The sequence below is a fragment of the Scophthalmus maximus genome, chromosome 19 (assembly GCF_022379125.1).
Source record: "Scophthalmus maximus strain ysfricsl-2021 chromosome 19, ASM2237912v1, whole genome shotgun sequence".
Lineage (NCBI taxonomy): Eukaryota > Metazoa > Chordata > Actinopteri > Pleuronectiformes > Scophthalmidae > Scophthalmus > Scophthalmus maximus.
The window spans coordinates 11,124,491-11,147,947 of record NC_061533.1 but is presented as its reverse complement, the minus strand read 5'-3'; the positions used below and the strand labels follow the sequence as shown (position 1 = coordinate 11,147,947).

The window sequence follows — 23,457 nt, the reverse complement described above, 5'->3', positions numbered from 1 at the left end:
ATTTCTCTTAGACAGAATTGTCTCCAGCTTACAGCGTCTATAATTGGCTGCCCATTTCAATTTCAAAATGACTTTTGACTTTTACAGATTCGTAGGTTGGTCTGTCCACATAGCTTTATTGCAAACATGGACCTTGAGGAGATCTGTCCTATAGTTGTATTAAAATGTGATTGATTCTTTTATATACTTTGTTGTAAACACACTTATAACTTGTCAATTTGAGTGGTTTCATGTTCTTAAATGTATTTTTTATCTTGTAATGCTCTTTGGAGTGACATTTATAATTACAGCAGTTACACCTTTTTTTCTTTCTTGCAATCTGTGTTTCTCCCTGTAAGCGGAAAAGTTGCAAAGGAGGTGATTGAAGCCAGTTCTAAGATTCAGAGAGAACCACCACAAGTGCGCAGGTAAGGACAAGTTGCAAAACTCTCACACAGTTTAGAAAACAGTCAAAAAATATGAAGTTATTGCCTGCTTGCTTGTACAGTAACAGCTTTTTGTTTTATGGGGCAAGGAAAAGTTGTTTAAGAGGCAACAAAGCAGCTGTTTGTCATTGACGTTTGTGTTTTCAGGGCCCAGTTTGGTCAGAGTCGAAGTTTTAACTCACTGAGCCATAAAAACCTCATCATGAACATGGAGCCTCTGGTACCTGCACTGCCCTCCACCAACGAATATGAAGAGACAACCACAGACAATGGTAGGCTCATTACTTACTCTACACACACACAAACACACGCGCCGACACACATCCATGCCCCCCTGCCACAGACCTCTGGAAAGTCTCATGTGGTCTTGTTTAGGAGGAGCCACATGCACAACGCTCAGACAGAGAGCGTTAATTGAGCAGCTGATGCTCCCATTCCTCCATCCGTCTTGTCTCCCCAGAGACTCCAATCACTGCACACTAAAAATACCCTTTCCATGATCCTCTCCAAGGATACCGCCATGCCCGTGTGTGTCTGTGTGTCCACGTGTCCGACATTGTGTGTTTTACAGAGGAAGATGCGCTGTGTGACGTCACGGAAACAGAGACACAGACCCAGCCTGTGTTATCATTAAGGAAAAGTCAATTAGAAGTTACAGTGTTTGTTCGGCTCCGAGCGGTCTGTCCCTGTTTACGCCCTTACATGAAGATGTGTGCGCATGCGTGCTTTTGTTTATTAAATACGGGTGTTTGTGAACTTTCAGTGGTTGCATCATTCAGTTGTTGCATCATAAAAAGTGAAAATCAACTCTGCATGTTCAATTTGTGTGAGTATGTACAGTATGTACAGTCAATCTTTCCCTCTCTTTTTCCTATGTTTTACATTATTTTAGTGCTCACCATATTTTGATGAACCTAATTAACTTGCACTAAGGGACGATCATTCCTTAAGTAAACGTGTATGTAGAAATATAAACACAAGGTTTTATCATATAAAACAATAAGCTGATTCAGAAATTTATAACAGATCAATAGTGGTTTTATATACATCTATGATTATTATTATTATTTTCTGATTTAATTTAAATGGCTTAACAGTTCCTAGAATGTGAGTGAAAGTAAAGCTCAAAGTAAACATAAATGTATTAAAAATGTATTTTTGGAAACTTTAGCCTCCCTGTATACTGAATTGTATGTTTGCCTGTAGTCAAAATTACATTTTTTTTGTCCAGCTGACCTACTGTGAACAAAAAGACTCCAGCAATTGATCAGAATTAAACGCCTGGAAATATTTTTTATATTATCAGTCCAGTATTATGTAGATTCATGGAAGCTCGAAGTAGGTGTGCCGAGGGGGCTGCAGCACCTCCTGCTGGCAAAATGCTGTAACTGCAAGGCAAAAAGTAACATATCGGGAGTACCAAAGTAATAGGCCTAACATCCACCTATTAATAATCTTTATAATATTTAATTTCATTTTGGAACATTCAGTCTATTTTCTGTTAAGCCTCTCTAATGCACAAATGTAGAATGTGATGAAGAATAACCCTGCATTCTGTGCGTGAAGTGTCCATAACTATATTGTGCTATAAGTTGTTGTTCAAATTTGCTGTTGTTGTGTAAAATGTTCTTTAACTTTGTGTTGGCCAATTAAAAGCAACACAAACATCAAAGCTGCATTGCTGCACTACATGTAACATTAAGTCATTGAATAGACTTACTGACTTTCTTACTGACTTGACTGACTTTCGGCATCCCTGAGTAGATTACTTAGGAAGGTTCTCAAAAAGATGTTTAGAAAATGGACCTGCAAAATGAAGCACTACCAGCAGAAGTGGAACTCTTGGCTAGTGTGGTACATGGTGCTAGTGTGTTGAACTGTATAATGGCGGTGGTTGATGAAGGATACAGTATGTCAGTTATTTCTCTGCTGAAAGGGAGTAGGGTATGTTTTTTAGCCCCCCATTATGAAATGACTTGGCAAAGAGAGCCACACTGCCCAGGAGAAAACCCAATGAAGCTGAACGGAATAGTTGGTGTTTTAATTCCTTTTCCGCAGGACACCACATTCCCGGAGCAGATTTATGTTTTCCATAAAAGGTCATCATGACATTTTATTGTGATTCTCTGTTGCTCTGGTTATATATATAAGTCCTGGTAACCCCCACTGCGTGCCATTATCTGATGATATCGGGTATGGGAGAGCAAAGGGGTAAGGTTACTCACAACAGTATGAGAGCTGGGATGAAGAGGGGTGAGGGAACATAAATAGAGAGAATACCAGAGAGGAGAAAACAGACTGTAGAGCTGAGAGAATGAACAAAGGTCAGGAAAGATGTATGCCACAGAGTAGCAAAGTATAACAGGAGGAATTGAGGGTGAATTTATATAAGGTCATATCACAGACGAGATGCAAACCAAAATAAAGAAATGACATAAGAGCGGTAGTTTTTTTTAATAGAGTGCCTCATTTAGAATAATGGCAGGGGTATTGGTCCGATTGCAGAAATAGAGGGGACGTCGGGTGTTAATCAGCCAAAATTGGAAAAAAAATGTTTATATATTAGTCAACAGAAGCTGATAAAGGACAGCAAGATGGATAATGTTATATTTTCATTTTTGCTTCCATTTGAATTCCATTGAACTGTTCTTATCTTGTACAATGACCATAAAGGGTAAGGGTTGAATGAAGGTTTAAAACGTTTTGTTTTTTCCTTTAGCATCACTCACAGTGTCTGTGACTGCTCTGATGAATGTGTATTAGGTCTCATTGGTGACACAATATAGGGGGAATTTTGTTAAACCTCAAGACCCAAGGCGACTCGGTTATAGACTATTTGCTGATGTACCTTCCCGCTCTATTGGCTGACGTTCAATTATCTTTATAGGACAATATTGTCTTGAAATCTGTGTTTACCCCGAAACATGCAGACCAAGTGGTGGTGCTTTTACAAGCCCTGCGTGGTGGTTAAAGATTCTCCCCTGCGGCTGAGCCAGCACCAGTCACAGGCATAGAGTAGCCTGTAGCCAGTGCTTGTAAAATTCATCGCAGTGAAGGTGAGTGCGCGTTATGTGAGAGTATAAACCTTTTGATCAACTCAGTCCAGTTTGTTTCATGCTGCTCATATTCCCACGCCCTCACTGACACTGACATCGCCGCCGCCTTGTAAAGAGCCTGTTCCTAACCGTTGGCGTCAGGGCTGTGTCGTACCATTTTCTCTCCTCCGTACATTCATCCCCTCCACACTCCACAGGACATGTCCCTTTGTCTTTCACCAACACGGTGCCCTTCTTGTCCGATTACCTAACTCCTTCCCCCCCTTCCCTCTTCCCTCACGCTCCTCCATTCTCACACATTGACCCCGGCTGTGCTCGTGAGACCTTCACACATTTACGGTACAATCACGCTGTTGTGCCGTATCACTCTCTTCAAACTGTTGATGGACTCTGTTCTCGCACGCCTCTTCTCGCAGAATTTATGGTCATCCCCTCGCTTTCTCTCTCTCTCTCTTGCTCTCTCTCTGTCTTTTCCCCTCATCCCATTTAAAGGGAAATCAATTCTGTCTTGGCTCAGGGTCGAGGAGCTGCGGCACCAACCATATCGGCTGTATCTCAGTGTTTTAGTTTGGGAGGGGCCGCAGGTTGTCATCTTATGTGGGGCCTCGTGCACCACTGACAGATACAGGCTGAGTAATGACACGACGTTCAATTTGAAAATGACTTCTCCTGCAACTCTATATGCTACTCATTAAAAAATAAAATATTTGAGTTCTTTATTATTTTACTATCTTCCTTTGCCTATTGTTTCTATAATATTCTGATGGACAGACTCGGTTTTGCTCTAAACAATCAAAGGCCCTGTCTGGGTCAACTGGTATTACCCAGATTTGACAGATGACAGTGTAGATGACCATACTGTTTTCTGTAACTACAGTATACAAATGCTGTGAGACGATACTAACATACAGTAAAGTACAGTACAGTACATTACAGTATTACTTTTCAAAGTTTTCAGGTGAAGTGAAGATAAAGCTGAGTTATGCTTCCAGTTAACATTTTCATTTGATCTATTTTCCAATTCTGTCCAGAGGCAAAATTATTTATAGACATTGTGAATGACCGGGGAGCCGTCATAGTGATCAGAGGGACACAATGAATTGCACAAATTGGGATAACAGCGATCATATTTTGTCAGGATCTCCTCGCATTTGTGGAGTTGCACTTGAATGACAGAATACAAAATGAGAGCTTGAGAAGGAAAGTAAGTTACCGGAGGAGAAAAAATATAGGATGTCAACACTTTTTGTGTATACTGCAGAGTGCAACACCTTGAACTGAGTGTTTTTTTTATCCCCATGTGAGTAAATTGTTTTCTTTACAACAGCAGACTTTCACCCCATCGTCAAATTGTGGCCTTTTGTAACATCTGTATGAGGTTTTTTTTTTACCTGTAGAGATGCTTGGAAGAATCATTAGTATGTAGTATGAGTATGAGGTATGAGCATGATTTTAAACAGTGAAATGCTGACTGCTATTGGAGTGATGGTGCAAGGACTTTGGGATAAAGTGTACTCAAGATGGTGTAGGACCCCTGTCTATATTCAGAGCACTAATCTCAGCAGGGGAAACAGGAAGCTGACCCGAGGTCTGTGCCGACCTTGTTCTGTTTGTACAGCCCGTCCCTTTCTTATCTGCCCGAATCCACACACACACACACACACACACACACACACACACACACACGTGCACAGACACACACACACACACACACACACACACACACACACACGTGCACAGACACACAGAGACACACACACACACACACACACACACACACACACACACACACACACACACACACACACATTTCCATGTCTCACATTTGAGGCTTTATCCACATTACTGTTTTACTGAAACAGAAATATGTGTCTGATAGGAGGGAATATAGAGATGAGGAGACTTGCAGAGAGGAAAAGCAAGTGATCCCCATCCCAAACCCCGGGCAGGCCTGTCCCCTCTGTAATCAGAGTTAGATTAGCTGCCCCTCTGCAGCCAGGACCACCTGGTTATATATAGAAACTGCAGCTTTGGACCTGATCCTCCTCTAATGCCCCTCCACTCTTTGTGAAATCGCTGACATTCACAGGAGGGCCCATCATGTCTGTTCATCAGAGAGAGAGAGAGAGAGAGAGAGAGAGAGAGAGTGTGGGGTACATCTCTCACCATCTCTCTCAGCAAGTGTGTGTATGTGAATGTGTGTGTGTTCATGGCCAGCGTCAAAGCTCAGCCGGCAGCCCGGTCAGTCAGGGTGTGGAGTTCTTGCTGCAGACAGCTGGTCTAAGGTTTGTCATCAGACTGAATGATGGAGATTCTTGAGCACAGAAACAGCAGTGATGTTGGAGGCGGCCTCGTGCAGAACAGCTTGGAGTTGGGAGTTAGCGACCGACCCAACGTTGCAGACACCGGTTGCTGTGGGATCCAGGGCAGGGCAGGGGGACTCGGGCTGGACATGGCCTCCGAAAGACTACAGGGTTTGGAGATGGAGGAGGGACAGGCCGGGCCTCTTGAAGTATTTTACCCAGGGGAAGCTACAGAGGAGGGAGCATCATCGATAGTAGTGGCAGAGGCCTTGAGGTGCCAGGTGAAGATAACAACACGGCGTAGCCTGCATCTACGTATAGCCAATCACACGGCACGGGATGTATACGTGCGACTGGTGGGCAATGCGGGACATATCACTGGAACCAGTACGGGACGTCCGAGAAATACACTGGAACAGAGTAAGATGAACTGAAAAAGGCAGATTTTTATCATATACTTGGAGGTAAATGTGTGAGCTACTTCAGCCCAGTAGATGGTATTTTGTGGCAACCGCCTGGTGCAAGCTGTAAGTGTAATCAGTCAAACATCCTGAGACTCTCGAGAGACCACTCCAGTGTGTGTGTGTGTGTGTGTGTGTGTGTGTGTGTGTGTGTGTGTGTGTGTGTGTGCGTGCGCCCATCTGATTGACTTGCAGGCCATATAACCTTCTATTGTACATACAATATAGTACAATGCTTTAGGATGTTATGTTTTCTGTATGGTTGTGTTAAATACAGAGAAAGAGGTGGTTAATGGATTTGTAGTGAAACAACAGGATGAAGGATTAAGATATTCTTAATATTTCAGTGGTCGATCTGTGCATTTGAAAGGAGCGCCACAGAAGAGAGCTGCCACATCTGAATAAGCACCTTAAATGTTTATTATTTTCATACTTTTATTTCTGTTTAAATTTTAAATGGGCCCTTTATGAGATGAGAAGTTTCCTAACTTCGGATAATGTTTTGATCAATTTCACAAAGGCAAGTTTAAGAATTGAAGCCTGATATTACACAAAATGAAATAATGAGAATGATTTCGCATATTTTCTTGTGATTCTTTTTAATATCAGAGACACCTTGATTTGCAGAGGGTTGGTAATTGCACACTCAGTGTTTGTAATCCCCTTGTTGGCGCGTCTCCATCTTGCTGAAGTGTCCTTGAGTCTGACACTGAGTCTTTGTCAGGTTCAGCAGCGATGTTTCACAGCTGATCCTGTTCACGCTTGAAACTGTGCAGGGAGGTTGTTCTAATGTAGTAAGAGGACCGCACAAGAGAAGAAAGACTTTAGCATCTTTCTGTTGATGATGCACAACAAGTCTTCTTAACATGGATTACAAAATGTCATTTAAAAAAGTGGTTTAATAGGAAAATTGGACTAATTGCTCAAATTAAATCAAAAAGACATTTACAACCTCTTGAACATCAGGAGTCCGGTACTGTCGTACTGATGAATATACTTTGGAGGTGTCTGGGTGTTAATGATGATGTAGCAAGACAAAGATAAATAGGTCTGTCAACACTCGCATAACAGGGGAAAATCCAGGTTCTGTGTGTGCAAGAGTTTGTGTTTGCAAGTGTGTGTTGTGGCCATACAGATATCTTGCGCCTTTTAGTGTTCATCACCTCTCAGGAGCGGCTTGTATCTGAAGGAAACAGTAAATGAGAAAACAGCAAAGTATCTTCGGGTGTACAGTTCATATTATGATTATATTCCCATCAGCCTCATAAGTTGACATTTAATTTGCATATTTTTGCACATTAATTATGTTATTTGTGGATCGCTTGCACAACACCAGTGTCATCAACATGGAGTATAAATGACTCTTGCTTTTCTTAATGATAATACTAATCAAGCATGGGTTCATCGTTTTGAGAAGGATCTGAAATCCAGATGTGCAAATATCCCTTCTTTTGTATTCAATCCGTATGATTAATCAGAATTTTGTTCGAATTCACTTTAGCGCAACTGAGCACTGTGAGAAGTTAAATGCCGACACATTCAGGCAGTTACTGGTCAAGTCTGATGCAATGTTTTACCAAAGATTGTTGAACTTTATATCATCATTCTACTTTCAGCTTCCTCACCTCTGTGTTTATTTTGCTCCTCTCATTTTTTCTCCTGCTCCTCCCTCCTTATTGATGAAGTTTAATACCTCCCTCTTTTTCTCTGCCCGAGTCCACTCACTCCTTGGATTTTTGCTGACTCTTTTTCCATGGTAGCTGTCACCACTCGCGCTCCTCAGGTTTTCCACTTCATTGCTCCTTGTTCGTCTTTGATTATTTCTTACTATCGTTATTTTAGTTCATGCACATCACGGCGATTGTAATAGAGGTATTATTATGCATGCGCATACTGTATGTGTCTAGAAATGTGTGTGTGTGTGTGTGTGAGAGAGAGAGAGAGAGATGGAGATAAATGAGGTGTCGACAAGCTGAGTCATACATCACTGTACAGTTACCCCCCAGCTCCAACTTAATCTATAGCAGGAAAAGACAGCTGCGTTTATTTTTAACACACAAACACACACAAACACACACACACACACACACACACACACACACACACACACACACACACACACACACACACACACACACACTCAGTGTTATTGACGAGATACATAGGCCTTTAAGAAGTGGAGGAGCGCCATCATGTGGCTAGTTTGTTCCACAGCAGCCACGGGCAGAGCGGCCCTTTGTCCCAGTTCAACTTTTTAGTCTCCTAGAAATTATGTTTCTATAACAAAACTGCAACAGCACATACCTTATTGCGACCGGCCTAAATTTTCTATAAAAATTAATTTGGATATTTGCCTAAATGCACACAAAATGTTCACACATTGTTGTCCCACACTTGTACACACAACACATTAAAACTCATCTTAAACTCCCCAAAATAATTCATAGATGTGCGACAGGAATTATTTCTTGAGAACTACATCTATACGCAACCTTTGTGGGGTTTTAAATTTTAGAAATCGCAGTAATGTTACAAAGTTAAAACGTTATTTATGGAACTGGGACTATTGGCACATTTCAGCCAAAATTGTGAACATTTTCCAGGTCCTCTCTTGTTATCCTCCTCCTCTTAGTAAAATTAGAAATTACCTTAACTTTTTTAATCTTTACTAACTTAAATGTGACACATACAGTTAATCCAATTTATCAGCCTGACGTGACGATGCTGTTCCAATTAATTTTTCCCTCTCCTAAAAACTCAGGAAACATTTTTGATTCCTATATCCTCCTGTCAGTGGAAGTTAGGGTTAAACCCACTTTACTATGTCACATAAACTAGTCTGTGTCTTCTTTCTTGTCGTCTTCCTTTTCCAGGTGTTGTTGCCGTGAAGGACCCGGTTCCCTTGTCTCCTCTCAGGCCTTCAGCCACACCCAAAGACACAGAGCAACAAGGCACTGAAGCTGGAGCAAACTCTGCTTTGAGCAATGACCTGCATCCTCCCTGTGTTTCCATGGAAACCTCACATCTCCGACCACAGTTACCCAAAGCTGAAGATAAAGGGGAGGAAGACGACGAGGCCGGTGGCACACTCACAATCTCTGAGCTTGCCTACAGGTCCATATTTTTATTTCATAACATTGCTTATCTTATTCTTTTAGGTCCTTGTTCATCCCCAATTTGTTTATAATAATGAAATATAAATAAATTGTGTTTGATTTTTTTCCCTCTCCAGCCCCTGTGCCAGCATGCTGCCCACCCCAGTGGACGACAGTCAGGGAGGCGTCGACCTGCTCTTCTCCTCTCCAGTACAGAGCCCTGTCAGGCTGCTGAGGGAGCTCCACGCCGACCCTGACATCCAGGCCCAGCTGGAGGCTGAGAGGGAGCGAGACCGGGCATATGAGCGCACCCGACTGGCTGCGAGAAGTCAAATGGGTGGAGTCCTGAGCAGCAGCCTGCGCCTGCTGTCGTCCAATGAGAGAGTCAATGCATGCGTGCTGAGTGTGGCCCGCTTTGTTGCGGTGGTAATGGGCGTGCTGCTTGTCACTGTGCCAACGCTGCTGCTACTGCTGGAGTCTGACATTGACGTGTCATTCCTCCACGAGATCCGCCAGACGCCGGAGTTTGAGCAGTTTCACTATGAGTATTACTGCCCGTTTCGACGCTGGATCCTGTGTAAGATCAGCATGGCCATGGAGCAGCTCTGGTCAGACTGAAGAGGACAAGGATGAAATGGAAATGAGAAGTCAGCGTGCGTGAATCGAATATGCCCAAATGTCTGTTTTAACAACTAATTTCTCATATCTCATAATCAGTCTTAACAACTGGTGTCTCTTGAAACTAAAGTTTGCCAATGGTATAAAATTATTTCACCTATGCCATTTATTTTACAAGCAGGAGAAATGCATAACCTAGGAGAACTCCACAAAGTTGTAGTCATATATTTGACTGAAAGGGGCCTCAGATGGAAGCACTGACCTTGTTCCCTTAATGAATGTGCCGCTTGGATTATTTCTGCCCGAAACTAGATTTGTTTCACCGCTTTGGCAGCATAATTATTGTCTTAAAGAAATTGAAAGATATGGTATAATCATAGGATCCAATTACTTGTTAAGATGGACACTTGGACAGTGATGGACTGAAAAAAATAGAGAAAGAAATACTGTTATTGTTCAAGGAAGAACTTGTGGAAGTGAGAGATTCAGGAAAATAAAAAATGGGAAGAGTCATGAAAAGTCACAAAAGGAAAAAGAAGTTGGTTTTGGTTTACGAGAAGTTGTAATGGTCTGTTCACTCCTGATGCTGACAAGTTGATGCAGAGACTCTTTGGTAAACATCACAAACCATTTTGATTGGGTCTCGTCCTCAGAGCAGAGTACCTGATTGGCCACAGAGCCTGTCAGTCATGACGGAGTGGGTGGCAACAGAGAGCGAGAGATTATTGATTTGTCACAGAATGCAACAATAGCCACAGTCAGAGGTACATATATATATTTAAAAACTGAGAATATTGATAATTAATTCCAATCTTAAATAAGTTGTTTTTAATGTTTTGTATATTTTTATGTGATCCAGATCTTTGAGGATTTTTTCAGTCAGATGATCTACTTTGATCTTATTTTGAAATTAAGAATTTACAACAGAAAAATGCAAATTTATTGACGTTTATCGGGGTGATGGGTGTTGAGAAATGTAAGCTATTTTTTCAGACTACAGTCAATATTTGTTGACTTGGTAGCAGCACCCTGGGTTTTTCCTACAGAGGCTATAGCACAAATCTTTTACACAGACCACAGATTACAACTGTTTCAGATTATGTGATGTCATTTTGGAAAACAGGAGGGTGGAAATAGAGAAACCTCAGTCCGTTTTTGTGTTTTGTTGAACATCTAAATGTTAGCTCATTGATCAAGGCTAGTAAGTTCATCTTTCAACATGGTTTTACGGGAGGAAAAAATCACTGTTTGGCAAATTTAATTGCAAATTTTAGCTTGAGTTACAGTAGGATGGTACATTCAAAATACCCAGAGGAATAGGTGTGGGTAGTCAAACTACACTGCTGGTACATGACACTGGATGGGACATGTGACGTGTTTAGACCATGTCCTGATGTAGAACATGTTGAACAGGTAGAGTACAGTGTTAGGTATTTAACTTACAGGAGCAAAATAGAAATGATCTGTAGCCATTTGTGAGAAGATCAGTGATAGTATCACTGAGATATCATGCGTTTATCATTAAAATAACTTCAACTGTTTTTATCATTCAACAGAGACAGTGCATTTTCATTTTAATCAGTGACCGACAAGACAGAGTTATCGGGAGTTATTGATGGAGAAGGTGCTTGGAGTGGAACATGTTTTTTGTAGATACAGCGTAAGGTGTGTTCATGAACAGAGAGGTATAGTGATGAGAAATAATTTCCACATCAAATGAAAACATGCTGTTAAGAAAAAAAAAAAGGTGTGTTCAAAATGTAGTTTGGTGTGGATCAACTTCTCAGGAAAGGGCATTAGCAGTTTATGTTAAAAAAAAAAGATGTATATGTCTAAGAAATACAAAAAATGTTAAACAAAAACAATCCATCAAATCACAGCATAAACCCGATACATTATCCATAACATTCATAAATTCATGTCTTACTATTATGAATATCCAAACACTATTTATTTATGCCAAGTCTGAAGCAATACATAAATATGGCTGAAGATTGTCTGTGTTATTGTAGCCTCATTCACTCCAGTACAAATAATACCCAAGAAGTCTTTACGGTTGAGAGCCAATAATGGCAGTTTGGCTTTCGTAGCCGAACATCCATACTGCTTCATGGCAAAGTGGACAGTCATGACAGCTAATAAGCAGTAAACTACTATCAAGGAACTCAAACAATATTCAGAAAAAAAAGTGATGGTTTAAAAAGTTTATTTTCACTCCATACTCATTGTAGGTTGGCTGCTACAGAGGCCACTGTAATGCACATTACCATACAAATATTCTCATTATATTCTATCCAATGTTGCTGCCTCATACTATCGGCTGTGTCGTCATGTAACTCTGTAGACCGTATGCATTAACAAGATTTATGCATTTAGAAAATATGCAGTGAAAACAGAAACACGCTTATTTGGGACAAGACATTTATTTTCTCACTACAGGACATGCACTGAGTTCTGATGCTGAAACCAAGCAAAAGGGCCGAACCACTATGATGATGATCTCTGAGATGAGCAGCTCCACTGCGGTGGATGAGGCTGTTCTGTGTGCACTAGGTAAATGATCACCATCATCACACGACGACTCCCAGAGGAGGGTGTCATCATGATCTGTCGTCGTGAGTAACTGTTGCTCCTCCAGTATGCACACGCACAAAAATGCTCAAGCGATTCACTGTACCTGTAGGTTAACAAAAAAAATCGGAAAAGGCTTAATTTACACAACTTGATTTCAGTACTCCGTCCTCCTCCAACCAACCTGGGAATCTGTCACTCTGATATTTTGGCTGAATGCTCAATGCAAATCGCATGCCCTCATCTGTAAATATTGTCTTTATAGTTGTGGCAAAAAAAACCAACCCAATCCGGGTAAAGACCTTCTATCTTTCTTTCCTCTGTGTGTCTTGTCTGTGTAAAGCTATCTAGATATAGGCTTGGCTGTACTGACCATCTTAGATGACTGCATGTTCTCTGGTGTTTTCTGGCAACAAGAGGAAGCGAAGGAGAGTCTGAGACATTAAAGGCCTTTCTTGAATCTAAATTAGGCTTCAGTACTCCGAGATTTAAAAAAAAAAAACACTTTTAGAAACCAAAGTGCAACATGCAGTGTGTTTTTGACTTTATTTTAATCGCTGATTTGACTGAGAGGTTGCCAATTCTGTGGGCTTGTCACAAAATCAAAACAGAATTTTCTCTCAGTTGAATTATGTCTCAGCACAAAAAAGATGACTTATTGGTTTTTGGTATTTGGTATTTTTGCAATTTTCTTAAAAAGCAGCTCTTAAATAATTTGACTAGTGAGCTTCATCATGCTTTTGCTGTGTGTGTAACTCATGAAAGCCAGATGCTAAATGCCAATGCTAACACCTAACCTCGTTGCCAATGGAGCATGCTAATGGCCGGATCAATTGTTAAGACGTTCCATCATTCAAGATGTTTTAAAAAACAACAACACGGTGGATGGAAAGTGAAACTATACAATTCAACTATCAATGCAAAAAATAAAAAAAAAAATAAAAAAAATAAAGGTCTTTTGTTCTGATAAAAACAGATCTTTGAGTCAACGAGACTGTAGCATTGTATTAGTTTGTAGCTCATTTATCAATCGAAGTCTTTATGAGTTTAGAAGGGAATTTAACCCCTTTGAGATTTAGCTCTTGTTTTGAGCTACTGAACTAGTTCCTGTGTTTTACAAACTGCATATGGAAAGAGAAACTGTTTTTTTCTGCCTGTACGCACATTCAACTGTGATGAAAGCGTCATCGAGCACCAGTTGATGTCACATCTGATGTCTTACTTGAGCTGAATTCACCAAGTTCCTGACATGAGTCAAGTATTTACAAACCTTGAATTGAATTACCTACCTTTGATTATTAGTAACAATAAAAATACTTTACAGACGACGAACACCTGGAATTCAACTGTTCAAACTAACACACGAATACTGCTTTTATTTACTTGATTTAGGATTTTAAATATTTGAACTCAGGTCAACTATATGCAAATCTACTAGACATCATTTGACATGAGATAAAATAAACTGTATATTATTTTAGCGTTGGGTAGGCATGTACAGTAGCAGATTCTCTTGCACGGTCACTTTGTTGTTTTTGATTGTTTGTCAGACTGATTGTTTTGTTGTTTTATTGGTAAGTCTGATTGATTTTTTTTGTCACCCAGTCTCTTTTAAAAACAAACTCTGGGACATTTAATTTATCAAGAAAAAGAGAAGAAAAAAATCCCTAAGTAATGACCCCCTCTCTTCTGGGACAACCAAGCCTTATGAATTTTGTGAAGTGAAAATTTTGAATGTTTGTATGTTATAAAAGAAAACACGGATTGTTTTATATGTTAATACTGCCTCAATAAAGCTCCCTAATGAATATATATTGAAATATGGTGGCTCATGTGTAGATTATTTTACATTACTCAATATAACTGTCCTGTCTTGTTCTGTAAGCACATTGCCTGTTGGTATTTGGGGTGCCGACTGGATCACATGGGAACAAATCAAGGCAGCAGCGCATTTAGGCTTCAACATTTGCAGAAGGCTGCAGCCCCGACGCAATTTTTTTAGAAACTACAATTTCTAGTTTATAATTATTTTAGTAATAATATCAGTAATATCCTAAAGTATGAACCTCTGAGATTTAAGATTTTCCCCAAAACTTTCTCTAAGCTCTGTCTCCCCCACGTGGTGGCAAAAAGTCACTGCATTGTGTGTCACTGTCTCTATGGTGATTTTTGTGAGACACAAGACACAAGATTTCTGGGAGTCATTAGGAGAGTTCAAACCTTTACTGTCGAGACTGAGGTCTGTTCTTTGTTAGATGAGAAACATTGCAGTCTGTCCAATTTAAGATAGTAGATGTACTGAAGACCTCAGGAAGACTCAAGTACATTATTCACTTCTTTGTTATGGACTGTGCAGACACCAGGAAATCGTCAGGGTAAGAGTGATTGTTTATTCTCTTAAACTGGGTCAAACTGTAGCGGTTCTTTCCGAGGCATAAACACACAAAATCCCACATTGTAGAGATAAAGTGATGATTATTATGTTGTGTATAAATGTAAATAGTTGTTTTGCTTCTTCTGTTTGTACAGGAAGGTGTTAAGAAATGATGCCGTTTTAAAAGAGAGGGCAAATACCATGAATATATGACAGTGGAAAAAGCCACGGAAACTTTTCAAGCAATAAATCCAGCCATGGAGACGAATGCTGCCCCAAGAGAAGCAACTGCTGCGTCTAAAGATCTGGAGGTTGCTGGGAACTGTCGGCAGAACATTTACCAGGAGCCGAATCTTCGTCTTGTCAATGATTCTTTCCTCAGTGAACAGGAGAAGCTGCGGCAGGTGTTGGACTGGGCTCAAAGATTCCTTAGCAGCGGATCAGAGGTTTACCATGAATTCTGCAGCGCTGACGGTTCGCTTTTGGCATTCAAAGAGGATGAAAAGAAGAGGGGAACGGAGAAAAGTTCACCTGCATACAAACATACATCTGCTGTGAAATTCCATCATCCAGTCCCCAGCACCTGCAATGAGGTATTTGATGGAGGGAGTACAGGGAAGGTTTGGCAAATTAAAACAACCAATTGTGAGAATAAGGAAACAAATCTCTGTGAATTTAGACCTCCTTTACAAGAAGATCTCCACATTCCCTTCTGCTTTACTTCAGGGAGAGCCGACCAACTGAGGCCTGAGAACAGAGAAACTGAAAATATGAAAATGATGGAGCCACAGCAGACCACCAATAAACAGAGACCAAGCCGAGAAAACTGCACAACAAGTGGACTGCACGTATCGAATCAAAGACACCGATCAAACATATCTGACAGCGGCCCAAATCAGACGCTTGCATCTGCAACTTGCCTGATCAAAGAATCCGCATCGCGCTGGGACAATGTCATTCGTGGAAAGAGCACATTGTTCGGTGCTGCGAGCACCTTAAAGCGTGATTCCACAAATATGATTCACGAAGCAGCAAAAGCTCAGGCCAAAGGAGAAACAGTGGTTGAAGCGATGGCGGAAGTTGAGAGGGACACGAGCGATGCTAGATGCCTGGAGGAAAATGAGGGAGAGATTTCCAAAGAACACGAATCCAGCTCAGCTCCTGCGGTGTTTTCAAATGATGAAACGAGTCACAGTGAGCCAGAGGAGACACCCAGACAGATGGGGAAGATTGAAATCCCCAGTTTTTCCCATCACTTGAAAATACCATCAGATTTAACTGTGTATGAGCAGTACCAGCTTTGTGTTGCCCATGTGCATCACCTCAGACTGAGAAGAAGTCAACGTATTCAACCAGGGGGCTTCACAGCGTCTCCTTCAAAAGGGAGGGAGACCTCTGAAGGGGCCGCAGCACCTGTTGAAGCACCGGCCCTTCCTGCGTCTTTCCCTAAGTTGAACTCTTCCTCCACAAATCCTGAGACCAAGACACATTTTAATGAAGCAAGAAGCAAAGAGTTTACAGCTGCAGCAATCACAGAAGGGAGGAGCTCAGACGACTCAAATATGAACCAGGACAGAAGCACATACATTACATGCGGGTCAGCACTACCTGAACACGGGGAAACCAAATACTGTGACAGTTTGATTTTGGAGAAAAACAGACTTTTGTGTCAGAACAACACTGTTCACAGGACTGCAGGAGCCAAAACCTCAATTCATGAGGATATTCACACACGCGTGCAGAGCTTGAGGGCTGCACCTGCTGTTCCCAGTGTGGAGGAGAATGCTTCAGTTGTTCCTAACGCAGGTATTGAATCTCATGTATGACATTGATACACACTATAAACGTGAATATAGGAGTACACAGCACAGAAGTACTATCCAGAGCAGTGGATCCCACCAGGACTACCTCTCCAAGAAAGTGCCAACATGAACCTGGGGGTCCGTGTGAGACCAACACATTTTTACTCAACAAATGCATGTACTGTCTTTTTTCCTCATTATTTTCTTGAAAAACTGTATATGTCACCAAGTCTGTTAAAAATTACTTAAATGAACCAGGAAGAAAAATCTGACATTGGTGGAACTACTACTAACGCGATGCAATGTGTGAGGGATTGCAAGAAGACTTTCTTTGATCTGAGGCATCATAAAGTAAAAACATTGGGAACCGCTGCCCTACAGCAAGTTTTTGTTAACATAGAATTTCATCCTCATCCTGAATATTTGACTGTCTACGCGGACATATTGAAGTGTGTGAGTGTTTTGTCTTTCTTTGTGTCTGCTCCCCTCACTGAACGTCATCCAGGACCAAAATATCATCAGAGTGATGTCAAAGGTCAAGAGAAGACAGCTGGGATTCGGTGTCTGCAGAAGCTCAATGAGACGTCCAGCATGTCCTTGTCTTCTATCAGAAATGGAGGGATATTGCCAAGGTTGAAACATAATTGATTGACACTTAATTCTTCATTCTTCATTTCACTCAGACATGAATATGCTCCAAAGTAAAACAAAAGTTATCACTAGTAAATTTGAGACGGGTTATAAAAGCATGGCTCCCACTGATCTGCCTGATGGAATGTTTGAGTGATACAGTGTAACTCTACCAGTGTGTCACACTGATCCTCATCCTCTGTTTGGAGCAGACCTCAGTCAGCAGGAGCAAGCAAACACACAAAGAGGCCGATCGCGCAAACGGGCACAAAGAGGCGCACACCAGAGGACAGCGTGAGGGAAACATGCCTGCAGCCTAAAGACACGCACACACGTCATCGTGATGATACCAGACCAACATCGCCAGTATCGCGTAAGTTTAATGATGAATTTACAGACACACCTACAAAAACATTATGAAATTTCAAATTGAAGAAAAGCCATGACTGAACAACAGGTCGCATGACTGGCTGATTTGAGTTAATTTCACACTTTATCAGATATCAATCCAGCAGCAAGTCATAAGATAATAAAGGATTTTTTTGTTACAGTTGAAAAGTAAAGCGTTTGTGTACAATGTTATACAGTCACAGTGTAGGCTAGGTGGTGGAGGTGATAACCCTTCTTTTTTGTTTAAAGAAAATTGTTATTGTTGGGTCAATGCTTTTGTTCAATTTGTAGTGGTGAGTTACCAGAAGTCACGCGTGATTATGAGCGGCTGCAAAATTGAGCTGATTATGCGATGGCTAAACTAAATGTGTGTTTAATTTGGCTCTTTTGAATCAAGAAAAAATGGAAGTTATAGATTCTATATTAAGTAAAAGAATATGAGAATAAAACTCTTTGTTTGCTTTTACAGGTGCAACAGTGCGTGTGAACAACGCTGACAGTTTATACAGCGTAAGAAAAAATCTTTATATTCGTTTGTTTTTACGATTTTAACCAAAACAAATGTAATCACATTTACTTGAAATATTCTATGTTCAAAATATATTGTAGAATAGGCTACTCCAAAAAAACAGGTCCCATGACAAACTCTAACCGGGAAAACAGGGTGACACAAAGGGGCTTTTGTGCGACTCCCCAAGAAACTTTATCTGATAATTCTGGGCTAGAATCATTTCTCTGTTTTTCAATGTTATATTTTCCAGGCTTGTGTGTTGCAGTGTGTTTTGTTGCACTGACGATGTTGTGTGTGCGTTGTTGTCGTTACACCTTTCAGCCAGCAGCCGTCCCTGTGTGTGACCGCTGGCTGAGTCTGCCCGATGAGGTGTGGCTGTCCATCCTGTCTCTGCTGCCTCACAGTTACCTGTGCAGAGTGTCGCAGGTCTGCAGCCGCCTGCACACACTGGCTACGGACCACACACTCTGTGAGTCAGCCCGCTGCAACACCCGCTTTGGTTGCAGTTTTTCCCTTGATTTTATTTATTTAAAGGGACAATGCACATGAATCTACAATTCTGCCATCTGATAAAAATAAGCATTTTGAAAACAGTGCAGAAGCAACGCAGAGATAAATACAATTTGCCTTTGTAACGCACTTTGTAAACTTGATTAGGAAATTTGGAAAGTGCTCTATAGATAAAGATTATTATTATACTTATGTAGACTAAATATAACATGTCTGACCAAGCCGTGCATGTTTAGTAGCCGTTTGCTGCTTTTTAAGGTTCAGGTTGAACATTTGACCTGGGTTACTGGGGGAACTTTTCTGGGGAACTTTTCAAAGTATCAGCACATGGTTTGTTCTCATGATGTAAGCAGTGTACTGTACCACTCCCTGGACAAACATACAGTAAGATAACCCAGATCTGCACCATCACATGCTCTCATGCTGTTTCCACACGCTGGAGGTCAGAGCCAACACTTTGAATCACTGAAACAAGTTCCTGCACCAAACATAATTTAAAAATATGTTTTGCTTCCTCTCTCTGCTCCTGAAGGGAAACATCTGAGGATTGAAAACTCTACACTGACAGAGGGGTGGTTGCTCTTGGGGGGCAGACGTCGTCCTCGCAGCCTGTGTCTTTATAGCTGCAGTGGCCTGTCTGTCACCTCCTGTGGGCTGGAGATGTTTTTCACTCTGTGTAGAAATTACCTGCAGGTAAGAAAAACAAAACACTCAAAAGATCACTTGAGGCTCAATGAGCAGCTAAAGAAAAGCTGTGAGGAAATAACATTTGCATTCACAAACACCGCACATACACCTGTGTTACACAAAAAAGAGTTTCCACTTGGAAACCAAAATGAAGTATTGCTAACTAATAATTATTTAAAGTGATTATTTCATCATCTGCCAATGAAAGGCATTTTATTTAAAATTCCTATTGAGACTGAATTTATTGACCCCACATCCGGATCCATCTGCCTGCTGTCAGTGTTGACAAAGCACATGACAGAACATATTGTGTCTCTGGAATGTACTGGAGTCACCACAGTTACATCGTTGATCACGTATTATCTATATTATATATAATATATAATTAATAGTAAGTAGATTTCATACTATTATGGATGGATTACAAAGGAGGTATGAAGTGTCCCAGAGTCCTTTAGGCCCCTGAGCCTGAGGCGCAGTTTGAAGTGACATTTCTCACTGGAAAGTCAAATCATATGAATACAGTACAAAGAGACACAAACCGGTTTCAAAGAGACACTAAGAGATGCAAAACAACCACAGGTACAAATCCACCATAAGTTGACACAAAGCAACACAAAAGATCCATAATATTGCAAAATGACTACAAAAAAAAAGAAACTAGTAGATGCAAAGCAACTGCAAAGGGACAAAAGAAAGGACCACACAGAGACACGTCTCTTTCAGTCTGGGTGTCTTTCTAACATTTAAGAGGTCGGTTGCACATGTCAGTACTTCGGGGTCCATTGTCACACATAATCTATTGATGTATAATACACATACACTTTCTGAGATACAAGAAGACTGTTGATTGGACTTTTCAGATTGTCTTACATCTATGTCTTTGTTTGTTAATTACAGGAAGTAAAGGTCACAAATTGTACTGGTCCTGGTCTCCATGGTGACCAGGTACTGCCTCTGATTGGTCAGTTGTGTGATCATGTGACCAGTGTGGATATGAGCTGGAGTGGAGCAACAGACAGAGGAGTGAAAGCTCTGAGTAAAGGCTGCGCAGGGTCAGTTTCAGCAGTTTCACCCTCTAAAAACCTAATGGATTATTCATGACTTGCATAGTTTCTGATCACGAGCAATGATGTGGTTCAGTTCTCTTTTTATAAATCAGTGTCAGTGACCAAAAACTCATAAACACCATGAAAAATCCACCACACCCGTAGCCTAAACATGTTTAAGATGAAGTTACGGCGCATGTACGCAGAAATTCTAAAATAATGAAAGGTTTTTGCCGGGTGGACATGTAAAGTGTTAGGATGGTATATACTATTGATTCTTCATTTATCCTTCCTGTAGGTTAAGACTGAAATCAATTGTCCTGAACGGCTGTCATGTCACAGACGACCCACTAAAGAAGCTCGTCATGAGACACAAAGAGAGGTCAGAATGCTTTCCTGGCTACAGCCACACTGTATTTCTGTTTGTCTACATTTATTTATGGAATGCTGTACTAAACCTTGGGATTATGTAGAAGCCAAGATTGATCAGAAATGTGCATGTGTGTATGGATGTGACTTACAGGATGTAATCATGTTGCTTCTCAATGTGGTCGACAGATGCATCTGTGTTCAGCCGGATTAGATTATATTTCATTCCTTTAAAATCCATATTCACGACCTGACGCCTGATGACCTCTTCTTTTTGTTCTTTTGAGATCGCCACTATACAAACATTGCACTTTCACAGTATATGGAACATAATTAGCACCTAATCTTCTTAACATCTGGGTAAAATCTCAACTTCAGTAGCAGCTCTTAGTGGAGAATGCACAGAGATATAATCAGGATGTGCACACATCTGTATGTTTGTGACTGTGTTTTCACCTTAGTCTGTGCAGATTGGAATTGTTCGGCTGTCAATTCCTTACTCCATCATGCTTACAGACAATATACCAGGTAATTTGTTTTGAAAGGTAGTCCGACACACTTTATTTGGTTTTTAAACTGCTGTTTTGCACCATATACCATGTCTAAAATATATCTCCAAATAGTTTTACTGATTTATTGTACATTTCTTCTCATGTCTTTATCTTTTCTAAGTAAATGTAAAGTCTTATGGCTCGGTACGTATTGCCCTACATGTACAGTGTGTTTTCTCACTTTCTGTGTTTCAGATGTGTCATGGCCTAAAGCATCTTAACATCGGACAGGTGCCTAAAGTCAACACACAGAGTCTCACAGTGATGTCGTCACAGCTCAAAAGTCTAATTTCTCTAAATCTCACTGGTCTACAGGCAGTGAGTTTGAGATTTAACTAAAGACAATTAAAAGTTTTATCTGTGAAATTTAAACAAAGCATTGCTTCTGTTGTTGTTGTTGTTGTTGTTTTTTGTAACAGGTAACTGATGCCACAGTTGGTTCTTTGCTTCAAAACTGTGTCAAACTTCAAAGTTTGAGCCTCAGTTCCTGTCCGAGAGTCACTGACCTGACACTGCACAACATCAGCAAATACACACCCTGTATTAGGTACAAACACACACCACACACACACACACACACACACACACACACACACACACACACACACACTACGGCTGTAATACATCAAGACCACATTGGTCAAGCTACACAACAGAAAGTTTATGTGTGTGTGTGTGTGTGTGTGTGTGTGTGTGTGTGTGTGTGTGTGTGTGTGTGTGTGTGCGTGCGTGCGTGCGTGTGTCAGATCAGTGGATGTGAGTGGCTGTAAGGCAGTGACAGATGCAGGAGTTCAGTCTATGACTCTGGGATGTAGGAGTCTTCAGCAGCTGGATCTCAGCTCCACTGGTACAGGAAACAGAGGGTAGGTACATAACATACTTGTGTATTACCCATGGTTGTGTGAGATTTTTCATATGCAATGGTCCAGGGGTTTACAGTAATATGCACTGACGTGGTAGAGGTCCACCATTGCTTTTAAATTGAATGTGTGTGTTTGTGTGTGTGTGTGTTTGTGTGTTTAACACAGGGTTACTCTGCTTGCAAATTACTGCAGTGGACACCTCCAAACTGTCAAACTCAGTTTCTGCGACATCTCCTCAGAGAACATACTGGAGCTCTGCAAATGCAGCAAAAGGTAAACACGCACAGATATATTTAAGTGAGTATTCGTCAGCATTAATTTCACAGAACAGACTACAAAATGTCTACGGAGGGTCAATTTAAGATGTTCCATTAGTTCCTTGACAAGCTTTGCTAACTGAATTGCTACTTCCTGTTGACACAATTAAAGGTCAAAATGGAAATGTTGTTTGTCAAGGCCTGGCAGAAACCTGGCTCTATCCACTTGTATAATTATCGGAGCTGAAATACTGTATTTCTATGGATACATCGTACATCAGCAACAGACATTTACTTTTTCAGGTAGCCTGTAAAACCTAAAAATCACCGTAACATCGTAAATGTATTGCTCACAATTACACTACTTGCTGTTTCCATGTTTTTCTCTCACACAGGTTGAAAGTGCTCCATCTATACGGCTGTGCCCATCTCCCCACTGAGGGGGAGATCAGAGACGTTAACACTACTGTCGAAGTTTACCCTCTGCCATGACCCTCACACAAACATCTGCACACAACTGGACTGATGTACACCAAATACCAAAGAGTTAAATTTTACTGAGTAACGGAAAATAATATGTAAGGAATCAAAATAGAGATGCAACACATTTTATTTCTAATACATTTATTCCTGTGGTAAGGGGGTAAATGGGGTCATCTGGGTCACAAGGAGGATTGTGACTTATGTTCATGTTTTATTAAAATGCATATGAATTCGACGTGCATGTGTTTGTATGTGTTTGGAGTTGGATGTCAGGTGTGTTGGGATCTTTTGGATTACCACTTTTTCTAATTTTGACCGGGCTTAATAACTTATTGTCTTTGCCTTTCATTTTTTAACTGGTTGGGATGGAAACTAAAAGTTATTTTAGGTACTTAGAACTCCAGAAGATACTGGCAACATTGTTTTCTCCCTCGTTTTGCTTTGCTTGGAGG

The 23,457-nt window shown here is 40.8% G+C and overlaps 2 protein-coding genes across 6 annotated transcripts in view; both read left to right on the top strand.

Annotated features, from left to right (window-relative positions):
• The window catches only part of frmd3 (FERM domain containing 3), a 47,455-nt gene extending 33,106 nt beyond the window's left edge, over window positions 1-14,349 (top strand). For all 3 annotated transcript variants that reach the window (XM_047329001.1, XM_035639093.2, XM_035639094.2), the window contains 4 exons: window positions 339-407; window positions 573-697; window positions 9,119-9,359; window positions 9,478-14,349. In XM_047329001.1, the coding sequence (XP_047184957.1) occupies window positions 339-407; window positions 573-697; window positions 9,119-9,359; window positions 9,478-9,958 (916 nt within the window). In that variant the 3' untranslated portion in view covers window positions 9,959-14,349. The remainder of the gene's footprint in view (window positions 1-338; window positions 408-572; window positions 698-9,118; window positions 9,360-9,477) is intronic.
• Window positions 14,350-14,697: 348 nt separating this feature from the next.
• Window positions 14,698-23,240, top strand: LOC118314375. Of its 3 annotated transcripts, none has more exons than XM_035640787.2 (15): window positions 14,698-14,904; window positions 15,059-16,709; window positions 17,211-17,337; window positions 17,548-17,708; window positions 18,195-18,235; window positions 18,558-18,705; window positions 19,279-19,439; window positions 20,334-20,488; window positions 20,781-20,864; window positions 21,313-21,379; window positions 21,598-21,633; window positions 21,822-21,949; window positions 22,149-22,265; window positions 22,431-22,538; window positions 22,918-23,240. In XM_035640787.2, exons 2-15 carry the CDS (start codon window positions 15,113-15,115, stop codon window positions 23,012-23,014), a joined length of 3,027 nt encoding a protein of 1,008 aa, XP_035496680.2. In that variant the 5' UTR covers window positions 14,698-14,904; window positions 15,059-15,112; the 3' UTR covers window positions 23,015-23,240. The 3 variants fall into 3 exon arrangements, with proteins under 3 accessions (XP_035496680.2, XP_047185273.1, XP_047185274.1); XM_047329317.1 differs by having other exon boundaries at window positions 21,598-21,720; XM_047329318.1 differs by lacking the exon at window positions 14,698-14,904 and having other exon boundaries at window positions 15,359-15,496; window positions 15,630-16,709; window positions 21,598-21,720.
• Window positions 23,241-23,457: the final 217 nt, after the last annotated feature.